The 24,180-nt window shown below is 33.5% G+C and overlaps 1 protein-coding gene and 1 long non-coding RNA gene across 12 annotated transcripts in view; one reads left to right on the top strand and one right to left on the bottom strand.

Annotated features, from left to right (window-relative positions):
* Positions 1 to 15,741: 15,741 nt before the first annotated feature.
* Positions 15,742 to 17,997, bottom strand: LOC114328205 (uncharacterized). The gene is made up of 2 exons (XR_003652131.2): positions 17,340 to 17,997; positions 15,742 to 16,044 (listed from the first exon to the last, which is right to left on the bottom strand). It is a non-coding gene; the product is annotated as an uncharacterized LOC114328205 (long non-coding RNA).
* Positions 17,998 to 18,697: 700 nt separating this feature from the next.
* The window catches only part of LOC114328204 (cleavage and polyadenylation specificity factor subunit 1), a 148,764-nt gene continuing 143,281 nt past the window's right edge, over positions 18,698 to 24,180 (top strand). For 10 of the 11 annotated variants that reach the window (XM_050655592.1, XM_050655598.1, XM_050655603.1 and 7 more), the window contains exons 1-2: positions 18,698 to 19,032; positions 22,393 to 22,607. In XM_050655592.1, the coding sequence (XP_050511549.1) occupies positions 18,861 to 19,032; positions 22,393 to 22,607 (387 nt within the window). In that variant the 5' untranslated portion in view covers positions 18,698 to 18,860. The remainder of the gene's footprint in view (positions 19,033 to 22,392; positions 22,608 to 24,180) is intronic. The other variant, XM_050655589.1, reaches the window with a different exon arrangement.

Raw genomic sequence — 24,180 nt, forward strand, 5'->3', positions numbered from 1 at the left:
CGAGGCATAGATACGCTATCATACAATAACCAAATGCATTCAAACAAGGTAGCTATTCCAGAAATACTAGCAGATATATATGAACTTAATTCTAGTGATTCCAACTATAGCATATCTTTTTTAGAATATAAAAATCTAATGGAATCGTCAAATATACAAATCACCGAGAGCGACAATCCAATAAACAAACCCATAAGTCTTCAAGAATTAGAATTTTGTTTAAGCGCAAAAAATTCGACGCCAGGACCTGATGATATCCACCCTCTTTTCTTACGAAATCTTCCTCTAAATGCAAAACTAATATTAGTTGATATTTTTAATAATATTTTCATTCAGCACGACTTTCCTGATCTATGGTCGCAAGCAACTATAATTCCAATCCTTAAATATAATAAACCAAAAGACGATCCAAATTCCTATCGTCCAATCTCACTTACTTGCTGTACCTGCAAACTTTTAGAAAAAATCCTTAATTATCGTCTTAAATGGTATCTCGAAAACAATAACCTAATAAGTATCAGACAAAGTGGATTTCGTACGGGTAGATCCACAACAGACAATCTAATAACCCTTGAATCAGCTGTACATGAATCTTTTCTGCACAATCAAAAACTTATTGCCGTATTTTTTGACATAAGAAAAGCTTTTGACACAACATGGAGACATCTTATACTAAAAACACTTCAAGAATGGAATGTCCAAGGGCATATGTTGTCGTTTATTAAAAATTTTCTAGAAACACGAACTTTTCGAGTTAGAGCCAATGGATTCACATCTTCCAGACGAGTACTGCAAAATGGCACTCCACAAGGATCTACTCTAAGTCCTACACTCTTTCTGATTGCAATAAATAGTATTATACATCAAATAAAGCTGCCTGTATTTACTAGCCTATATGCAGACGACTTAGTCATTTATCTAAAAACAAATAATGTAACTCTGGGATCACATATATTGCAAACGGCCTTACATACAATTGAAAACTGGTCGCAAAACACGGGTTTTATATTTTCTGGCGAAAAGACACGTTATTTAATTTTTAGCAAAAGGAAAGACTATCCTAATATTCAATTAACACTTAACGGAGTTATGCTGAAGCAGTCAGAAGAAATAAATTTCTTAGGACTTTCTTTTGAACGTGACTTAAAATGGAAAAACCACGTAACGAATCTGCAACGTTCTTGCCAATCCAGAATTAACCTACTAAAAATGCTGTCAAATACCTCTTGGGGGGCTGATACAACAACTTTACTTAATCTATATAGATCATTAATAAGAAGTAAATTAGATTACGGCTGTTTATGCTACGATACTGCTAACAAAACTTCTTTAAAAAAACTTGACTACATTCAAAATACGTGCTTGAGATTGGTTTTAGGTGCCACACGAACTAGTCCAGTAAGTAGTTTACAAGTTCTGGCTAATGAACTCCCTTTAAGCCAACGAAGGCAACTTCTATCACTGAATTACGTTGCCAGAATTTCAGCAAACAAAAGCAACGTAACCTACTCAACAATATTCTACAGAACAAATATATCTTCTGATCATTACGAAAACATTGCAAGAAATATGCTACCATTTCCTGAGCGAACAAAACGTATTGGTTTTAATTTAGAACAGTTCAGTCTCACTATACCCATTCATGTAAATTTTCCTCCCTGGATGATCAATCCTCCAAAAATAGATATGTCTCTAAAAGATCTCCCTAAACATTCCACACATCCTTTCCTTATCCAGCAAGCTTTTAAAAATTTAATTTCCAAATACCCAACAACTCATCGAATCTTCACTGATGCTTCCAAATGTGATGAAGGACATGCTGCAGCTTATATCTGCGGAAACATCAAGTCTACCGTACGAATCCCAACAAATTGTTGTATATATACCGGAGAACTTACAGCAATTCACCAGGCAATGAAAAAATGTGGTTCTATCCATGAAAGCAAATTTGTGATTATCACCGATTCAATGAGCGCATTACTTGGGATAAAACAGCTATATACAACTCACGCTATTCTTCTCAAAATCAAAGAAGAATTATCTTATCTACGGAATCAACAGAAAGATATTCTCTTCATCTGGGTACCTTCCCATATGGGAATAATTGGCAACGAGGAAGTGGACTCTCTAGCAAGCAATGCAACTACCGACCAAAGTATTTCTATCACAGATCAAATACCTTGGACTGATCACAAAGTAAATATCAAAGGTCATGTCCACAGAACGTGGCAAACTACTTGGGATCAGACTAACAACAAACTAAAAGAATGCCTAAGTCAAGTAGGAACTAAACTCATGTTACCAAGAAATAGAAAAGACCAAGTCATCATCAACCGACTCCGAATAGGACATACGTTACTAACACACAAGCATATCTTCAACAAGGAGGCCGCTCCGATGTGTACCAATTGCAACACGCAACTGACAGTGAAACATATAATTATCGAGTGTCCAGTGTACCAGAAAGAAAGGATCGCGTGTGCTCTTAGTGACAATATTAAAAGTGTACTGACTTCAAACCTAAACTCCTTATTAAATTATCTCAAAATGACTAAACAATACACCAGATTGTAAAGCATGTTTATATAATAATATGTATCTTACTGTTTGTGTATGTCCCCCCGCTAATAACCCTTAGTGGTTGATGCGGGTTTATGTGTGTAAATAAAAAAAAAAAAAATTACCACTTTAATAATTCAATAACATATCGAGGAATAATTCATTATTTGTTTTAAAATACCATAGATATAAAATCATAGTTTGATGTTAGTATTGAGAGTAAACTAAGTGTAAAGGCAAATAATTATCCTATCGACATAGTATCATGAGATTGTTTTTTCTCGTGATTTACTATGGGATCACTATTAACAGCAGAATTTTATTATCATAATATTTAGTTGTCTTTTTAGGCAAATCATTATGCTATAATTTTTCTGACGGGTATATTATACGTTAAAGTTGATGACGTAATAGTGGAAGATAACTGCACAAGACCAGCAAGAGTGGAGAAAAATAGAAGACGTGATCAAGACTCACTTGAGTGTTGTATTGTCACATAGGAAGAAAGCAAGATGCATATAATATCGCCGGTCCGGAACAATAATGACGTAACTAAAATTTTTGTTAATTTCTGATGATTGCGTAATTATAACTTCTAAAATACTGTGTACATATAATACAAAAGCGACAGAACTGTAATACTATGTGCTGAGCCACTACAGTAGTTGCGTCGTTATTGAACTTCGCGCCATTTTAGACCTTGTTTCAGATGAATAATGACGCAACTGTAAACATGGTTGAAAATGGAGAGGGGATTTAATTAAGATATATAATGAAATTCGAACCAATAAGGAAAAAAATAAAAGCCATCGCTGTAATAAACGGTGTACTAAATATTTAAGAATCGTTTTTTTGTACAGAAAAATTTTAAGATGAAGAATGATGCAACTGAAGGTAGGGTTGTAAATAGGGGGATTAAATAATTAAGATAATGAAATTCAAACAAATGGTGATCAGACTAAAAGCCATCATTATAAGAATAAACGCCATACCGATGCTTCTGGACGGTTACTCTTTATTTAATCACTATTTTAAATATTTAAATATTTTTAGATGATCGAATAATGACGCAAAACGCATTGGTTACAAAATCGGCCGGCTCTGAAATATGTTGGTAACAAAAACAGCCATCTCCACAAAGCACCAATCAGACGGCTTCATTCTGTCACGTGACTTCACCGCCTTAGGTGAAACAGAAGATAGCAGTAAACTGAGCTATTCTGGTGTGTTGTGACTGGTGTTGTTTTATTGTATAGTATTTTAAAGTTTTACTAATATACTAAAAAGATATTAGTGTAATATACCTGCAGAAATAACATGGAAGGAACTAATGTTAAAGCATCTCCTTTGTTGAAAGGAAGAAAGAAACTACCAAATCCTTCAAATTGGAAAAGAGCCAAACAGAAGATTTTGAAAAATGAGGCAATATTGCAAACGCTTAAAGCAGAGTACACTGTTCACACTACTCGTGCTAAAGTATGCTAAAAAATGTTGCTATAATGTCGTACGATATGCAAAAAAATATGCCTCTGCCAAAACTCCCAGATCAGAGTGTGTACTATTCAAGACAGTTATACTGCTATAATCTGACGATAGTTTCTGGATGTTCTACTGGAACCGAAGCATTACGCAAAGAAAATGTATCAATTTACTCTTGGGCCGAACACGAAATGAAAAAGTCTTCGAATGAAATAGCCTCTGCTGTATTTGAAGAACTTGAGTGCAGATCTAAATCTGGTTACTTTGAAGGAAAAGACACCTTAAGGCTGGTAGCTGATGGGTATCCAGGCCAAAACAAGAATAGTATTGTATTAACGATGTGCATTGCTTGGCTGCACAGGACTAAAACTTTAATCACAACAGTGGAGCTTGTGTTTCCTGTTACGGGTCACTCATATATGCCTAGTGATAGAATTTTTGGTGGCATAGAACGAAGTGTAAAGAAAAGAGATACAATTGTGCAGCTTGAAGAGTATCATTCAGAGTTTAGTAAGCATGGGACAGTCAAACTTTTAGGAAAAGACTGGACCAACCAAGATTGGAAGTCAGAAACTAAAAACACCATCAGCAATATTTTTGGTGACAAAAACGACTATCTCCACATGTTGGTTATAAACATAGCCAACTCCATATTTCAACGTTAAAATATCCCTTTAACTACAGTAAAAAGCATAAATATTATTATTCCAAGATGCTCTGGAAATAATGATTAATCAACAAAAAAAAATTCAACAGTACCAATTGTGTGGAAGTAGTTTAAACAGTTTTTTGCCTATACTGAAAATTTTGCTAAATGGAGTTGGCCATCTTTGAAACCAGGCTACAGACTTGTAAGATTTTCTTCCAATATGTGTTGTCAAAAAATGTTTCTCCACAATTTTCATATTTTTATTTACTATTTTTCCTTCAGCATGTGGATTCATGTATTTTTCTTCGTGAGATAAATGGTGATTTGGTGTCTCCATAATTTCCATATCGTTGTCTTGAAGATAATCTAAAAATTAAACTCACTATAATATAAATTTCACTACACAAATCGGACTTACTATAACATAAAGGACGCCTTTTGAGAAAGCGTAAATAATCGTCGCGAAGGTGTTAAAGTCGGTGGTGAAATCATTAATAACAGCAGATATGCAGATGACACCGCCATAATGTCAGAGAGTCTGGAAGACCTTCAAACCCTGTTGAACGCTGTAAACAACGAATGTATTGCAAAGGGCTTAACAATCAACGCAAAGAAAACAAAATGCATGGATGGTGGTCGGAAAAATTAATATCGAAGACTCAGTACTAGAAATAGATAACAAAATCCTGGAAAGGGTGGAACACTTTAGATATCTGGGTAGCTGGATTGACTGAAGGGTTGAAAGTGATGAGAGAAAATTTCGATCAGAATAGAACTTGCACGAAAAAGTTTTATTAGCTGGCGTTCTGTATTGTGCAGTAGAAGCAGAGAACAGTTCGTTGTTCTCTGGTAGAAGTCTGTCATGGACCACAGAGTATTGAAGTGCTACGTCTGGCCCGTTTTGTTCTATGGATGTGAAACTTGGACAACAAAAATGAAGAATCTCAACAAATTAGAAGCGATCGAGTTGTGGTGTTACCATCCCCAGCAAACAGGTTTGAGCCCAATTACGTGATGATTACGTTAAATTTACGGCAAAATTCAACGAATACGTAACTCGGTGATTTATGACGGGAAAAAAACGTATTTAAGTGTCAATTCATTCACCTATATTAGGGCTTTCTTTATACATGTTTGACATTAGAATAATATAAAATCATAATGACGAATATAGTACATGTTTTTTATAATAGGTGTAAATGTCGGTTACATCGCAAAGGTACGTTTATTTCACATAATAATCACGAAACAGAAATAACTCCTTTTGGTTAAATTTTGAGAACTATTTTGGAAAACAAAATTTTACAACGGTGTTGGTTAAATACGTACTTATCACTTGAATTTTACTCACTGTATTTTATGGACGTCGAAAAATTAGATGTACTTCACGTAAAAGTAATGTAAATAATACCAATATTTAAACAAAAAGTTTATGATTTCGCTTTTAAAATCATTCAGCATAACTATTTCAATCCAACCTTGAGTTGACGCTATTTTTTTCTTTAAAAATATCACAGGAGCTAAAATGATGTTGAGTCTAATTTTCAAATCGCGCGCGGTGATGACGTACTACCAAGCCTTTCTCCTCCTTTTAATACTATCACGTGACCACGGTACATGATTAACATAGTTGGTTCGAAAACTAAATTAATCGATTTATCGAATAATAGATACGTTTCGACAGGATTATTTTTTTATATTATTCTGGAATTGAAATAGATTTTTAGTAAGATCATTTAGTTAATAGTAGAAGAAATTTAAAAACAAAAAGAAAATACGTAATACTAATTTAAAGTAAGTAGAATAGTTTAACTGTAATTTAAAAATAATCGATTTTTAAAATCGATGGTCATAACCTCTAATATCAGCTTCTCACATTTCTCACAACAAAAAGTGAAAGTGAAACATGAAGAGCTTTATTTCCTTCGTTTTATTTTAGGCGGGTTTATTTATAATAATGTCTTTCGTATTAACGTTTACCTCACTGCTCGAGGGTTGAAGTGCCGATGATGCAATTAGAAAAAAACAAGAAAGTGTCGAAGTGTCCTCCTAGAAATAAAAAGTGACCTGTGTTGTGTTTTGTGTTGGCAAATTTTTTAATGTGTCTTTAGGTCGGTACCATTTTTGGTTCATTATATTGTATAATAATTATACAAGACAAATGTTTTAAAGTCTCTAAATTCTACTAAATAAATACATTGTTAATACTTTATATTATGCTTGTTTTATTTATATCATATGAGGAAAATAATTACGTAAAACCGAGGACGTATCTTTCACGTGAATACTATAATATATACATTCCCTAAAAGATACGTTAATCAACACGTATTTGCAACGTGAATTTCCCGAAACATTTTATTGCTATTTAAGGTAAATAACACGCCTATTGAAGACGAGTTATTCACGTAATTTAAAGACGTATTTTCAATGTGACATTCCAACCAAATTTTCACGTGAAATTCACGTAAGCAATTTACGTATATTGATGACAAATGTACTCAAAATTCACGTAATTAACACGTCGGTCTGTTTTGCTGAGTCGCATGCTCAGAATCCAGTAGACAGCACACATATCCAACGAACGTGTGCTGGAGACCATGCAGAAAGAGTGAGAATTGATTAACGTCATAAAAATGAGAAAGGTTCAATACTTCGGTCATATAATGAGAGGAGAGGACCTAAATATCGCTTACTCCGGTTGATCATTCAGGGCAAAATCGAAGGAAAAAGCTGGGTTGGAAGAAAACAACTGTCCTGGCGTAACATTAGACAATGGACAGGCCGACCGGTCGAGGAATTGTATCATATAGCTGCCGACCGAGAAGCATTTCATCAGCTTGTCAATACGACGATAGCCAACGCTTGAAAACAAGTACGGCACACAAAGAAGAAAAAGATAACATAAAGGAACAGCATTTATTGAGATTCGGAAGCCATATATTGGATGTGAGGGAAAGTAAGTTTCCAAATTGATGATTTTGAAAACTGGACTAAAGATCAACACTTTGAAGCTCTATAACTCAGAAACAATTGATCTCTGAGTCTCAGGCAATCAGAACTTTTAATTAGCATAATAAAAACTACATCTGCAAAGTTTTAGTCAAGTTAAGTGAAACCACTTTTACATACAGTAAAACCCCGCAAATCGGAACTAATTATGGGAGAGCCTGTTCGGATTCCGAAAAGTTCGGATTATCCGAAAGTTAACTTATAATTCAAAGCTTTCGCAGTCGTTGATTTTGAGTCTCTGCACCTGTCTCACTCTTTCCCTCTCCCACCCATCTTAGATTGATGTCCATGTCACTGATGTTGATGTTCACAACATGAATGCTTTGCCTGTTTATTATAGGGCCAGGGCCCAAAGGAAAGCATGGATGAATGCACTTTTTAAGAAATGATTTGAAAAGCAAATTGAACCATCCATGTCGAAATTCAATAAGGAAGTGAGGCTTCCCAAAAAAGTCCTTCTTTTCTTAGACAATGCTACTTCACACCTTGAAGTAATGGAGCTTATATGTGATGAAATTAAAGCTGTTTTCCTACCACCAAATGTGACTCCGTTAGTCCAACACATGGACCAGGGTGTTCTGCAGTTTATAAAACGAAGAAGAATGTGCAATTACAGAATGGATTGAAGCTGACGACAATGGGCATCAAAAATTTACGGATGAAGGCATTGTAGACTTGGTTCAACCTCAAGGAAACCCTAATGAAGATGAAGAAAGGGAAGAAGTTTCCCTGCCAGATCGAGTGACACACGCAGGTGCCACTAAAACTCTGGATGTGGCTCTACGTTACGTGGAGCAGAACTCTGCTGTGTTACTGGACGATGTAATGTTTATGCGTAAATGGATCAACATCGCTGTGTCAAGTCGCTACACCTCCACGCATCAGAAGAAAGTGACCGACTTCTTCAAGAATACACTTTATGGCTGCAAACGTTCTCGTAGGAGTGTGAGCAATATTTTTGAACTAAGTTGACTGCAAGAGAACCGACGTAAGTTTATATTTAACTTTTATAAGCACTATACGTATAAAGTACGCTTTTATTTAAGACAATTTAAAAGTAAAAGTCCTATTAATCCTACATTGTCCAATTTTCTGGCTTTACTCTGTATAATAAACATGTTTTTAAGATTTTGTCTTGAATTTTTTTATTTTTTTTTTTCACTTTCCGTTGCTTCGGATTTGCCGAATGTTCGGATTAGCAGAGTTTGAACTTTCGGGGTTCTACTGTATAAATAAATAGGAAATACACCAGGAATATTTGCACAAATAATACAACCAATAGGCCAACCAAGGGCCGTATTACACTATGTATTTTCTTGATTCATTTCTTATATTAGAAAGTTATATACATTTTCTTGTATTGTTTCCTGCACATACATTTGTGCCCTTTATGACACTATACAAGTTCTTTTACCGAAAATTGTATGCAATTCATGCATTTTTCAAGTTATACCGAGTACCAAATGTGGCCCACAATATTTGAATTTATTTTTTGAACTGAGTACCATATGGCACTCGAATAACTCTTTGGCAATGTAGGGAAAAGGGGCTGGCAGTCAACCTGTTAATATCAAGAAGCTAAGCACTTGATATAAAGAATTGCTGATCTGTGAGTTCCTGGCAAAGAAGACCTGGGAAAACGCTTAGACAGGACATGACAGTAAAGGGGATTGATATTGATATGACCCATAATAGAAACTTACAGAATAGTTAGGGAAGTGGGCATAGGGATAAAGGCAAAGAGAATGATGACTGTAAATTATTAGATATGTCTTTTTCTGTGGTTCATATTTCTTTTGTTAACAAAATATCATTCTATACTACTATCAAAATAAAGATGCACTAGAAATAAACAAACCAAGACACCTTGAATATTATGAGAAGCAGTCCCAAATCATAGTTTACAATGTATATTACTGTGAATGTCCAAAATTGGTGTGTGTCGACATCCACCGGTGAATGTTGATACACACCAAATGTTTTGGTGAAAGACCAAACATTTATACATTTTATTATGGATTCGGAGTATCACAGGTAAATGTTGACAAACGCAAAAGAGTTTCAGTGAATGTCGGAAATATGCGGTTGTAACTAGTTTTTGATGGTTTATGGATGGCATGTTTTATTTCTTGTTGTCTCTGGTCTTTCTAGACGACTATTTGAATACTTTTCAAGAACATTCGATTGGAACAGATCTGCAAACAAACAGATAGCCTACACGTCAAGTACCAACTGATTCACAGTGTAGCACTCCTACACCTCAAGAAATAGCCATTCCACAGCCCAGCACCTCTCCATCCCAAGTACAGTCGGAAAAATGAAAGAATACATGAACGATCACATCAATCACTTATTTTGTATTTGCTGTCTTTTGCTATAAATAACAAACGTTTATTATAGAAAAAGACAGCAAATACAAAATAAGCACAAACAAATTTCTTCAAAGCGGGCAGCTGCAAAAGATAATCTTTTACTTCAAGCAACAAAAATGTTGCAAACGTCAGAAAAAAGTTCCCTCCATCCCAAATAGGTGATACGTACTGTCAGAATTAAAGTGCCTGATATGGACCGTGGTCGCACAAACCCACAAAATGTGTTAGTAGTTGTTGTTGAAATAGAGTATTCAGACTATTACAAATTAGCAAACAAAACTGGTACCTTCAAGCAGCTTTTCACACGTGTTTAGTTTGCAATTTTTAAAGAAAAATTACTTTCCATGAATGAGATTACATCTGACTGATGAAATGTCACGAGAAACAGCTTGTGCTCATTCGAAAAGTGGAGGACAAGGCAGTTGTAACTGCAAAAGAAAGTGTTCCACACCTAAATGTAGTTGTAAAGGTATAGGTAAGGGGCTTCTATGCAATTCAAAGTGTCATGGTAGTTCAAGTTGTTTCAATAAATAAGAATGAAAGTGATTTTTGTTTTGTAATGTTGATAATATTTTAGTTACCAATAGCTATTTGTTTTAAATACAATAATCTTCTTAAGTTTATTAAAACAATTTTCCCAAATAAAATACATACTCAACTGGTTTTTTATTACTTCTACTTGATAAAAATATATTATACAGTAGACTCCTCGACTCCTCCTATATAACGAGAACTGAAATGGCGGACTAATTAGCCTACTTTGGTATATCGGACAACAATAATATTGTGCATACATATGAATATTATATAGCATCTACTTCCCCTAGTGAAGCCATTTGGAGCAATATAAGATGCTAAATGGGTGGTTGGCGGACAAAAGCAGACAAGTCACTTTTTGAGTTTTAAAGTTAAAATTAATTAATTAAAGTTAAAATTTTGATTGTCCGCCTGAAAAACTGACGTCTACTTTTGTCCGCCGACCACACAAATATTGTTTCCTCAACAATAAGGCTTCACCATAATAAATTTTAAATTTTCTTACAATATTCACTATTGGTGGATAGATAAACAGAACAGGAAGAAGTTTATTATAGGAGGTGGATTTTATTACGGCACTGTCCTCGATCACAGATAGTGTTGGAAAATTCTCGAGAATGAAAAATCAGAGAATATTTTCGATATGGAGAATATTCTGAGAATGAACCCTACGACGCACTTAGGGATATTGTTGAAGATGAAATAGGGTATTAAAAATCATAAAATTAGTATACAAAATTATGAAACTAAACAACAGTGTTCTTTATATAGGTTGTCCCAAAAGTACACCGGACACCAAACGCCAATCCCCACTACACTCCCTGGAGGTGGGATGGGGGGTAACTTTAAAATCTCAAATGGAAACCCCCAGTTTTTCTTGCAAATTTGGATTCGTTACGTAAAAGTAAGCAACTTGTATTCAAGACATTTTTTCGATCTGTGGATAGATGGCGCTATAATTGGGAAAAACTATTTATCCTGATACCATAGGTAAATTATAGAAACGGTCTAATATCTCACGAAATACACTTCCAAATGAGAAACCAAAAAAACAGATTTTTAATCTTTTTCGAAAACCTATCGAATAACACCAAATGACCGTCCAACCCACCCCCTGGAGGTGGGGTGGGGGGTAACTTTAAAATCTTAAATAGCAACCCTCACTTTTTATTGCAGATTCGGATTCGTCATAAAAAATTAAGCAACATTTTTTCGAAACATTTTTTTAAATCTTTGATAGATGGCGCTAATAAATCGTATTTTTCCAACTAAAGCGCCATCTATTAACAATTCTAAAAAATGTTTCGAATAAATCATGATACTATAAATAGTTATTTATAGTATCATGGAATAAATGTTGCTTAATTTTTCATGACGGATCCGAATCTGTAATAAAAAATGGGGCTTGCTATTTAAGATTTTAAAGTTACCCCCCACCCCACCTCCATGGGGTGGATTGGAGGGTCACGTTTGGTGTTATTCGAAAGGTTTTCGAAAAAGATTTAAAAATCTGTTTTTTAGTTTCTTATTTGGAAATGCAGTTCGTGAGATACTAGACCGTTTCTATAATTTACCTATGGTATCAGGATAAATCGTTTTTCCCAATTATAGCGCCATCTATCCACAGTTCGAAAAAATGTCTTGAATAAAAGTTGCTTACTTTTACGTAACGAATTAAAATCTGCAAGAAAAACTGGGGGTTTTCATTTAAGATTTTAAAGTTACCCCCGACCCCACACCCAGGGGTGTAGTGGGGGTTGGTGTTTGGTGTCATTGGATAGATTTTTGAAAATGATTGAACATGTATTTTTCAGTTTTTCGATCCGATGTTTAGTTCGCGAAATATTCGACCGTTCCACTACTTTTGGGACACCTTGTATATAAACAAAAAACAAAAACAACAGAACACAAAATTTATTTGATAAAAAAATGATAGTTTCTTCTGAACAACAAATAATGCAAGTAATGGATGTGGCGATTTAGTCAGAAAAACATGAGGTCTCAGGTTCAGAATCTAAGTATATCTATCATTAGCTCATCCTGGTCATCTACATTCTGCATTTCAATGTATTGATGAGAAGTTGTGAGATTTTATTTTTCACGAGTCGTCAGCTTAGTCATGGATTGGTCTACGTCTAAAGGGGCATTTAGACGGGCTAGTTATTGAAGCAATATGTTGCCGAAAATATATAGTTGGTATGTTTCTGGCAACATTACAGGCATCTAATGAAAATATCGCCGTTTGGTTGAGCCATGTGGCCGAAATTTTACTGGTATTTGAACACTAATGCAGTGATAATTTTGCATGTTGCTCTGTATTTCCTGTACTCTGTCGAAATGTAATTTGGTTTTGTCAAAACATACAAAGAAAAGATGAATACGTGGTCAAATGAAATCACAATAAGGTTTATTAATGCAGTACATTTACTCCCAGAGTTGTGGAACTTGGCATACTTCTGAATCTATGAGACAAATGGAAGAGTAGTGCACCCTGAATAAATACATTAAACTGAAACTGTTAGTACTTATATATAAATAACAATTGCTAATCTTGTTGAGATTGGTATTGCTTTTCTCATGTTTGATATTTCTTCTCTATTTTTGGCCCTATCATTATTTATTAATAGTTCGAAATCACTTTTTGACATTCTTGTAAAATTCTTAAACAAATAATTGTCTACAGTCGGAAAAATGAAAGAATACCCATGAACGATCACATCACTCACTTATTTTGTATTTGCTGTCTTTTTCTATAAATAACCAACGTTTTTTATAGAAAAAGATAGCAAATACAAAATAAGTGATTGATGTGATCGTTCATGGGTATTCTTTCATTTTTCCAACTGTAGCATTATTTCCTTAGTTAAATTACTCATTGTGTCGTGTTTACTTAGAAAAGCCGTATCCACATTTTCCGTTTTTCTTTTTTATGTAAGTACTTATCGTCTTAGCACGATTAAGGACGCAGCAACTCTCACGAGAATATTCCCGTTCTCGAGAATATTCTCTTCTTACATCACTAATCACAGGATAGGAAACAATAATTGTTTCCTATTCTGTGCCTCGATAACCACACAGATGTTGGGGATTTCTGTATACAAGCAGTTGGGGTATTTATTTATAGCCATTACAGGGCTAAAAACAGGTAAAAATACATATTCTACGATTTCATTCTTCCTCGTTATAACCAAATATGCCTCATTATAGAGGTGTTACAGTTCAATAGGAATTTCATGGGACATCTAGTGTACCTTGTTATAAGCGAAACCTTGTAATAACCGTGTTCCGTTATAGAAATAGTCTACTGTATTTCTAACATACCCCAAAAATGTATGATGAATGTTGACATTTACCAGCGAATGTTGGAAAATATTATATTTAACCAATAATTCGAACATACTCCAACATAGGCGTAACCAGGGGGGGTTTTGGGGGTTGTAACCCCCCCCCCCCCATTGGGATGTACTTTGAGCTCTATACGCTTAACACCATAGCCCTCAGAGACCTTCCAGTAGTTGAAACCCCCCCCCCCCCTAGGATCATCCTGGTTACGCCTATGTACTCCAAGCAACTTAGTGAATGTCATTGGTGTAACTGGACATTCACATTAATTTATATACATTGTAAATCCCAAATCATGATATACGAAGTTTGTATGTCGTAAATGATTCTGGAGTGCTCCTCCACCATTCAAGGTGTCTTGGTTTGTTTATTTCTAGTGCATCTTTATTGTGAATGTAGTATAAGTACTTACCTAATTTGTGATTATTGTGTCCTATACATATTCCCTTAAATTGAATCAACATTATATCAGAGGGTTAAAAACTTTTATGCTTCTAAATCTGGGATGACTTCTAACATTACTAACCTTTGTCAGTTTTTTTTCAAATGGGTTAAGGTTATTTCTATGTTCCATTTGAGTTTCAGTATTTATAGGATGTTCCTGAAGAATCATATATGTGTACTTTGCCTATTTGATTTTTTCTGAATTTCACATTTAAAGCCATCCAGAAAAGCATTTCCACTATTTCTTATTGTACTTCCATTTAATTAAACTTGATTTATTTTATATATTATAAATACACCAATAATAATGGTGCCATGGTACTATGCCATCAAACCAATGCAACGATCTAAATTCGAGACAATAATATACGTAAAAACAATTACAATAGGAGCTAGCAAAAGGCTTAACAACCATTTTCTAAACAAACAAATTATAAGATGTACCTCTACCATATATTGGCTCTTAACACAGAGGAGTTCGTTAAGGGGGGCCCGAAAAAAAAATCTATCCTTAAATAAAACACGAAATTGTCAGATTAAGATAAGGTAAGTACGTGTATATTTAAAAAATCTGACGATTTCAGCGGGGCGTAAGGAAATGGGTGAGTCCCAAAGTTTTACAAGAAAAAAGCGAATATTTCGCGAAATTAGTGACAGATAGAAAAACTAAAAAATAAGTGCTCAATATTTTTTAAAAATCTATCGATTGATACCAAACACGACTTCCCACGGAGAGGGGTGGGGGTAAATTTAATATTTTAAATACGAATCCCGCGATATTTCGCGAAATGAACATCAGATCGAAAAACTGTCAAATACACTTATTTAATATTTTTGAAAAATCTATCGAATGGCACTAACACGACCCCCTACAAAGGTGGGGTGGGGGGTTACTTTAAAATCTTAAATATTAGCCTCCATTTTTATTAGATTTGGATTCCTTACGAAAAAATAAGTAACTTTTATTCGAAACATTTTTTCGAATTATGCATAGATCGCGTTATAATCGGAAAAAACGATTGTTGGAAATGGAAAATTAAATTAAAAAATGGCAAGCGCCCATTAAAATGGAAAAATTTACTTTACTTTTTTTGGTTTTAGGACCTACTCTTCACAACCCAATAGGTCCCCATAACGCTCGAGTGACTGCACATTTAGCATACTTTGCTCCTCTACTATTATGCATGCGCAATCAAATCTGCGCGCGCAGTTTTAGAACGGTTTTTTTTAGATCTTAGAACAGCAACAAAAATAAAACAGCATCTAGATTTTTTAAAAACACTGTAAAATATTTATAGGAATGCCCAAAATAACAAAAAAAAAAACAACAACAATAATAATAACACATTAAATTTTACAGCTTTATTATCAAATAGGTAGTCTCAATAAATTTTTTAACAAATTATTATTATTGGTAAAAAGTTTTTTTATGCCAAAGGGTCTTCATCAAATAATTCTTCTTTCAACTTATTTTTAATACTCCTTTGCCTAAACTCGCTTTGCCTCTTCACACGATCCATTCTTTTTTTCCATAATATACGCTTTTTTTTAAGAAGTCGCTCTTCTTTAAGACGTCTATCCCTTCTTTTCTTAAGCAACATTATTAAAAGTAAAGATGTTAGTGCTAAAGTCTTGTTATCCATGATGAATCTATGAATATGATCAGTAATAATATCACTATATATCAGCAAGTAAACCAAAAGTTAGGGATATAGAAAATTCTGCTGATTTTCATAGTTGATTTTTTTGCGAACAGACGCTATTTTTTTTATTTTAGCCTTTTCTTTAGTATTTACACAGTTGTGCAAAGGTTTACTCAAACTTATTTTTTGTACTTATACCGGGTGGAAGAAAAAAATATGTTTTTCTTGTGTTAAGTTTGAGACACCCTGTAGGGAGAACGAGGTACAAATGTGAGTATATATCAGAATAATATTGTAGTCTTATGTTTTGTGAACATGTTGTTGTTTGAATGTCCCTGATATCTTTAGAAACAAAAAAAAATAAACGGTTTTGTAATTTAACATGTGTTTTAACCGAAACAAAAGTTTGAGACACCTTGTAGGGAAAAAAAGGCACAAAGGTGAGTATACCCCGATATTATGTTGTCTTATATTTTTTGAATATTTTATTTTTTTAATTTTTCTGATATCTTTAATAACAAAGAAACCAGATGGTATTACTCTTTAATATGTTTTTCTATGTTTCACATGTTTGATGTGACGCATGTCGTCAGTTAAAACACATATTCAAGAGTAATATCGTCTAGTTTCTTTGTTATTAAAGATATCAGAGAAATTAAAAAAATAAAATATTCAAAAAATATGAGACTACAACAAAATATCGAGGTATACTCACCTTTGTCCCTTTTTCTCCCTACAAGGTGTCTCAAACTTTTGTTTCGGTTAAAACACATGTTAAATTACAAAACCGTCTATTTTTTTTATTTCTAAAGATATCAGATACATTCAAAAAACAAAATGTTCACAAAACATAACATAGGCGTAACCAGGGGGTGGTTTTGGGGGTTATAACCCCCCCCATTGGGATGGATTTTGAGCTCTATACGCTTAACACCATACCCCTCAGAGACCTTCCTGTAGTTGTAACCCCCCCTTAGGATCATCCTGGTTACGCCTATGAAACATAAGACTACAATATGATTTCAATATATACTCCCATTTGTACCTCGTCCTCCCTACAGGGCGTCTCAAACTTAACATAAGAAAAACATTTCTTTTCTTCCACCCGGTATAAGTACAAAAAAAAGTTTGAGTAAACCTTTGCATAACTTTGTAAATACTAAAGAAAAGTCTAAAATAATAAAAAAAATTAGCGGAATATGTTTACCAAAAAATCTACTATAAAAATTCAGCAAATTTTCTATATCCCTAACTTTTGACGAGCAGTTTATCAGTACATATTTATTAGTATGTTTACCTTACCTGTTTGTTTTTGTTTTGTTTACCTCTTTACTCTACTTCTACTTCTACATAAAACAAACTTAGGTTAGGTTTTAGTAGATTATCAATATTCTTATTCTTTTTTTTTACCATGTCGTTGACAATTAATAACTAATTAATATATTATTAATAACAAATTTGTTATTACTACAATACTGTGATTCAGAACTATGAAAATAGGACAAGACAAGTGCCCGTTTTTGTTTTCGCTGTGTCTAGGTACACGCTAACGTGTACGCAAATAAAAAAGTTAGGTACACGCGAATTGAACTTCATCAAGCCAGTGACGTCATTATTTAGCGTGCGCGGTGACTTTATATTTTGGTACACGCTATTTTGATATTTTTAGTGTTTGTTGTTTGTTTGATAGAAAATATTTTTATTAAGGGAAGGGGAAGGGAAGCAAAACTATTCAGATGTTTCAAACTTAATTGTAATAAAACAATATGCATATAAAAGTATATATTCAGGTTAGCAAAATAAATATTAGTTAACATGATATATACAAAATACTGCTAAAATAATTTTTATACGTTAGTTAATTATACCAGTTTATATTGGTGTTTATTTTTATTTATACAGGGAGTTGAACTTGTTACGATTTTCATAGAAAATTTGTTATAACTTTGTAAATACCCTGTATAACATAATAAACCTTTATATTTTTGTGATATGGAAGTTAAGAATATTTCGAACATAAAATAAAATATAAGGTGTTCCATTTAAAAAATATAAGTTTGGTCCGCCAGTATATTATCGAACGCCCTGTAACATTCTAACTAATTTTAGTAATTTTGTAATATGAAGCTCAAAGTTTGCTAAAATTTTTGATACTAACTTTTATTGCTATCTATTACTATAACGGATCTACTGAGCTTTATCACACTAATCAATCGCCCTATATTATCTTATTACTTCTGCTACCGTTAATCACGAATTTTTGTCTCTTATCTTTTTCATACTGTTTTAGAATGTTGTTAAACTCATTAAAAGAACTAAATAATTGTCCACACTGCATATAGTTAATTTAAAAAAAAAAACACTAAACAAGTAAAAAATAAGGAAACTGTTTACAAATCAATATTAAAGTGTAAACATAACGCGATTAGACAAATTCTAACCACACTCTGACACTCGCGATACTTACAGATACTTATTAATACCACAGCATACACGCGGCTCAAATTAGCGTGTACCAAAAAACCCAGTCATAGTACACGCTAAATAATGACGTCACTGACTTCATGACGTTTAAGCGTGTACCTAACTTTTTTATTTGCGTACACGTTAGCGTGTACCTAGACACAGCGTTTTGTTTTACCTTTCGAACCAGACATAAGGACAAAATAAGAATTCTGTAGCTGAATGCACTGACGATCAAGAACAAAATAAATTTGGTAAAAAAGAAGAGTTTGGAGGTTATATTGATGTTTACCGTTTGCATGTCTTCTTAAGTTATGAATTTTGATGTAAAATATTTAAAAATACATTAAATTTATAAACATGTTTTCAATTTGTCGACAAAACCATCCTGCTACAGCTGTAGAACACGCAATATCATGTTATTTTTTTAACAAGGTAGAAAAATGTTTGGTTACAGCAGGCGCTAATGTTCTCAAAATATACAGATTAGTTCCTGATGTAGATTCTCGCCTTAGATCGGAAAGATATTCTGGTAATGATAATATGTATTGAGTAAACGGTAGTTAGATCCTCTTGTATATTGTTCTTAGTTTAGTTTTTGACATACAGTAGAACCGGGATTATTGGGCCTACGGATTATGGTAGGGGAGCCCAAGCGGGGATTTTTGCAGTTACTCGAGCGCGTCAGATTATCATATGGGGAGAAACGTGGTACCCTGCAGATGTACCTCTGCCATATATTGGCTCTTAACACAGGGGAGTTCGTTTAGGGGGGCCCGAAAAAATAAATGTATCCTTAAAAATACTCGAAATTGTCAGATTAAGATAAGGTAAGTTAAGTACATGCAAAACAGTGTATATTTAAAAAATCTGACGATTTGAGCGGGGCGTAAGGGAATTGGTGAGTCACAAAGTTTCACAAGAAAAAGGCGAATATTTCGCGAAATGAACGTCAGATCGAAAAACTAAAAACTACACGTTCAATATTTTTCAAAAATCTATCGATAGATACCAAACACGACCCCTCGCAGAGAGGGGTGGGGGGTAAATTTTAAATTTTATATACAAATCCCGCGATATTTAGCAAAATAAACATCAGATCGAAAAACTGCAAAATACACTTATTTAATATTTTTGAAAAATATATCGAATGGTACCAAACGCGACCCCCCAAGGAGGTGGGGTGGGGGGTTACTTTAAAATCTTAAATGGGAGCCCCCATTTTTTATTGCATATTTGAATTCTCTGCATAAAAATAAGCAACTTTTATTCGAAACATTTTTTCGAATTATGGATAGATGGCGCTATATTCGGAAAAAACGATTAATGGAAATGGAAAATTAAATTAAAAAATGGCAAGCGCCCGCTAAAATGGAAAATTTTACTTAACTTTTTTTGGTTTTAGGACCTAATAATCACAACCCAATAGGTCCCCAAAGCGCTCGAGTGACTGCATATTTAGCATACTTTGCTCCCCTACCATTATCAGTGCTATGATTTTTCATTATTCAAATTGCATTTTTAAGGTTATATCAAAATAGCGCGCAAGTAAATCTGACACCTAATGTATGAGATTTAGTTGGGCACTAGAAAAGAGTGGCTACTCTACTATATTAAATACAGGAGAAATCAGGAGCTTGGAGGAGTAAGGGCGAACTGCAAAAACGATGTTTCAGGAAAATGAGTTAAAGTTTACAAACATGTTAGAACAGTAAGGGCGAACAAGTGATGCTACTAGATTATGCGGTTTATCGTCACATTTCTGCTATAGCGTGCCGGCTATCGAGGGATACAGTATATAATCTGTATTATTACAATGTCGAAAAAAAATCTTTACAAAGTGAATAAAACATGCAAATCTTAGGAATTATTATTTGAATTTTACGGCTTGTTAACAACTAAAATAGTAAATTGATATAATAAAAGTATTAACTTGTAAAATTACTATAGTAATCCTTCTTATTTATGCCTTATCTTATATTCACTTTTTATAGATGGTTTTTGTCGGCGTCACATTCTATCGATACATCGACTCATCACTACAATCTTTTCTCAGAAGCATTTAACAGAATAATGAAAGGCGCCTTTGTAAGTGGAAAGTTTATCGCCAAGTATTAATAAAAATTACAATATACAATAAACTTTATGCAAATTTAGTTTCTCTACTATTATGCAAATTACATCCTAATCTTTTCCTACGGTATATGGAAATCCTTCAGGTAGATCTTAAAAACTTGGATTTTGCAAGATTTTTATGAAATAAAAAAAGAGGTTTAATACTTTTTATTCTATCCTAGTGTTTTTAATAAAATTCACAAATAAAGCTTCAATTGAATTCAATTTGATTTTCATCATCTACGGATTTTTCGTCTTCTGTATCTCACCAATTAAAGCTACTAAGCTACAGAATTACAGAAACACCGGCGCGTTAACAGTGGAGAAGGGGCGATCCTTGAACAGAAACGCAACGAAAGCCTGTGGGTTCGCCGTTACTCTTCTAGACGATTATGCAGTTCAGTTTCTGACATGAATGGATTGCTATATTATTTCTTAGGAAATTTTACTAGTATGAAGAGCGAAACATGCTGTTGTAATATACAGACACATTCTTTAAAAGTATGTGAGAAAGATGAGACTGTTTTTGAAATGACCATATTTCGGGTTCGCCCTTACTCCTCCAAGCTCCTGAAATGTTTTAACGATTTTGAACAAAAACTTTATATTGTAAACAGAAGTGAAAGTAGTGAATGTGACGCATCATTATCACGAATCTATGAAGCTGACAAGTAAACAATACCCTATACCAGTGTTTCCCAACCGGTGGGTCACGACCCACTAGTGGGTCGTGGCGTGGCTCTTACAGCAACTGAATAACGTACATATATATCATAATGGGTGGGGGATGGATCGCGAATATAAAAAAACATGAGAAGGTGGGTCGCCAGACATAAAAGGTTGGGAACCACTGCCCTATACCAATAAAAAGAAAATGAAAATATAAAATTTCATAATATCTCAGTCTAACAACTCAACAATACAGAAACTAAATGTACAACTTTCTCAGATTTATAATGCTGATGACACAGGGTTATACTAACGAGCAATACCTACATAAACCTTGCTACAAGTAATGAGAAGAGTGTATCAGGGTATAAAAATAGTAAAGACCGGATAACAGTGTTGTGTTGTGGCAATGTGTCTAAAAGCCATAGACTGAAGCTGATTGTGATTGGAAAATCAAAAAATCCTCGCTCTTTTAAAAACATGAAACCGCAGAACATAAAACCATAAACCCATAATATGTAACATCATCCAAGATTAAGTTCAATCCTGAAGTAAAGAATTCTTGTGCTTTTCTGGATAAATCTGGTTCTTATCCCAATGAGACAGCTCTAAGATCTATTGATATTTCTTTGTTCTCTTTTACCACCAACGTTACACCAGTTACTCACCCAATGGACCAGGGTGTTATTGAAACGATATAGCACTTGTACCCAAGAGAATTTGTAATAAGCTTACGCTATATTATAATGAGCTAATGAATACATACATAATCTACATATCTGGACCTCGGAGGTAAACTACACTATGTCATTTCGAGCAACTGTGTTCAGCGTGTGTTTGCAACAAAGTTTAGAGCACTTATGATGTTAATAAAAATCTGATATATCCCATAATTGGTTGAAAGACAATATGACAATATTTTATTGATAATATATAACCATTTGTGTAATCCAACAAATAAAATAAGATTAAAAAAACACCATGTGTCATAGTATAGGTTACCTCTGAGTCCAGATATATAAGAATTACAATAGTCAGGGTTCTACTGTATTCTAATTGTAACTATTTATAGGAATTGTTCTAACATACTACTGATTTAAAATTTCAGAATTTTATCCTCCAAAATCGAAGCTAGAATGTGTAGCTCAATACACACTCTTTGGAAATATTATGTCAATCCAAAGTGTTTCTTTGACAAGTTGTCAAAGAGATGCATTACTTTTGGGTTTTTCAGATGCAAAACTTTCTGTAGTAGAGTATGATCCTGAAAATCATGACCTAAGGACCTTAAGTTTGCATTATTTTGAAGAAGAAGATATGAAGGTAGTATTATACACTCTGGGCCAAAATTAACCGCCCACCTTAAAAATGGGTCATTTTTGATGTCTCGTATTTCTCAAACCTGTTGTCCGATTTAAGTATTTTTTAATATGTTATAACCTTATTCTTTAACAATATCACTATAATAATATTCTTAATAAACAGGTAAATTTTTATTGTATACCGGGTGTACGAATCAAACTGTGTTTTTTTCTCAAAGTTCGCATTACCCTGTGGAATATTCTAGCATTAAAACCCAACTCATGTTTTCTTAACATTCTGTTTTTTGATTCATTCTCTTATGTTGGACCATAAAAAAGTTAGGTACTTTAACAACTAACCATGTTTTTCATCAATACAGGATGTTTTTATATAAGTATGGCAAACTTTAAGGGGTAATTCTGCATGAAAAATAATGACAGTTTGCTTTATAAAGGTATGTCCACAAATGCTTTGTATCCGAGATAGGGGTGTATAAATTTTTCTTACAAAGTGACGATTTATTGCTTTAAAACCGGTTGAGATATGCAAATGAAATTTGGTGGGTTTTAAGACATAGTTATTGCACATTTTTTGACATACAATTAAGAATTTAATATTCACCATTGGTGCGCAAACGGGTAATATGAGCTGTCATTCTTAATTGTATATCAAAAAATGTGCAATAACTATGTCTTAAAACCCACCAAATTTTATTTATTTATTTATTTATATACGGGATTACCCCCATTAAAAAACATACAGTATAAAATCAATCTCTGACTAGAGTAAAATAAATCTTAATTACACATTAAACAAAAACGAAATATTAATAGTTATCCATTACACATATTACATCTATTACACAAATCAGTTAAAATAAACAAAAGAGTACCTGTATCCGATTCTTAAAAGCAGCCAAGGAGACACCAAACATTTCCAAGTTATTCTCGTTTATAATTTTTAGTGTTCGCTCAATGGGCGAATGCATACCCTAGTTTGTTCGATGAAAAGGTATATAAAACAAATCAACATGTCTGAGACTTCTGGAGGGAACATATAAATTAATAGATTGGAGAAGTTCAGAACAACAAATTAAACCATTTATTAATTTAAACACAAATACCAAATCAGAGTTATCTCGTCGAGTTTTTAATAAATTCATGTTGAGTGTTTTTAAAATATAGGTATAATCATGATTAGTAATGCGTATGTTTAATTTGTATGCACAATATCTCAAAAATTTATTCTGCAATCTCTCCAACATAGTAGAATGAGCTTGGTATTGTGGAGACCATACAATAGATGCATATTCCACTTTAGATACAACCAAAGCATAATATACCGTTCTTAAAGCCCATACAGATAGTCTCAGACAGTTGCGAATGATAAAGCCCAAAGATTTTAATGCATTTACTGTTACATTATTTATATGTTGCACAAAACGCAACTGCTCATCAAATGTACTCCTAAGTCTTTTATTGTTTTAACATAAGACAATTTATTTTCATTAATTGTGTAAGGAGTATCATATTTTTTATTACCTCTAAAAAAGCTTATATAACAGCATTTAGCAACATTTAAATGCAAAATATTA

This window comes from Diabrotica virgifera, chromosome 1, assembly GCF_917563875.1.
Source record: "Diabrotica virgifera virgifera chromosome 1, PGI_DIABVI_V3a".
Lineage (NCBI taxonomy): Eukaryota > Metazoa > Arthropoda > Insecta > Coleoptera > Chrysomelidae > Diabrotica > Diabrotica virgifera.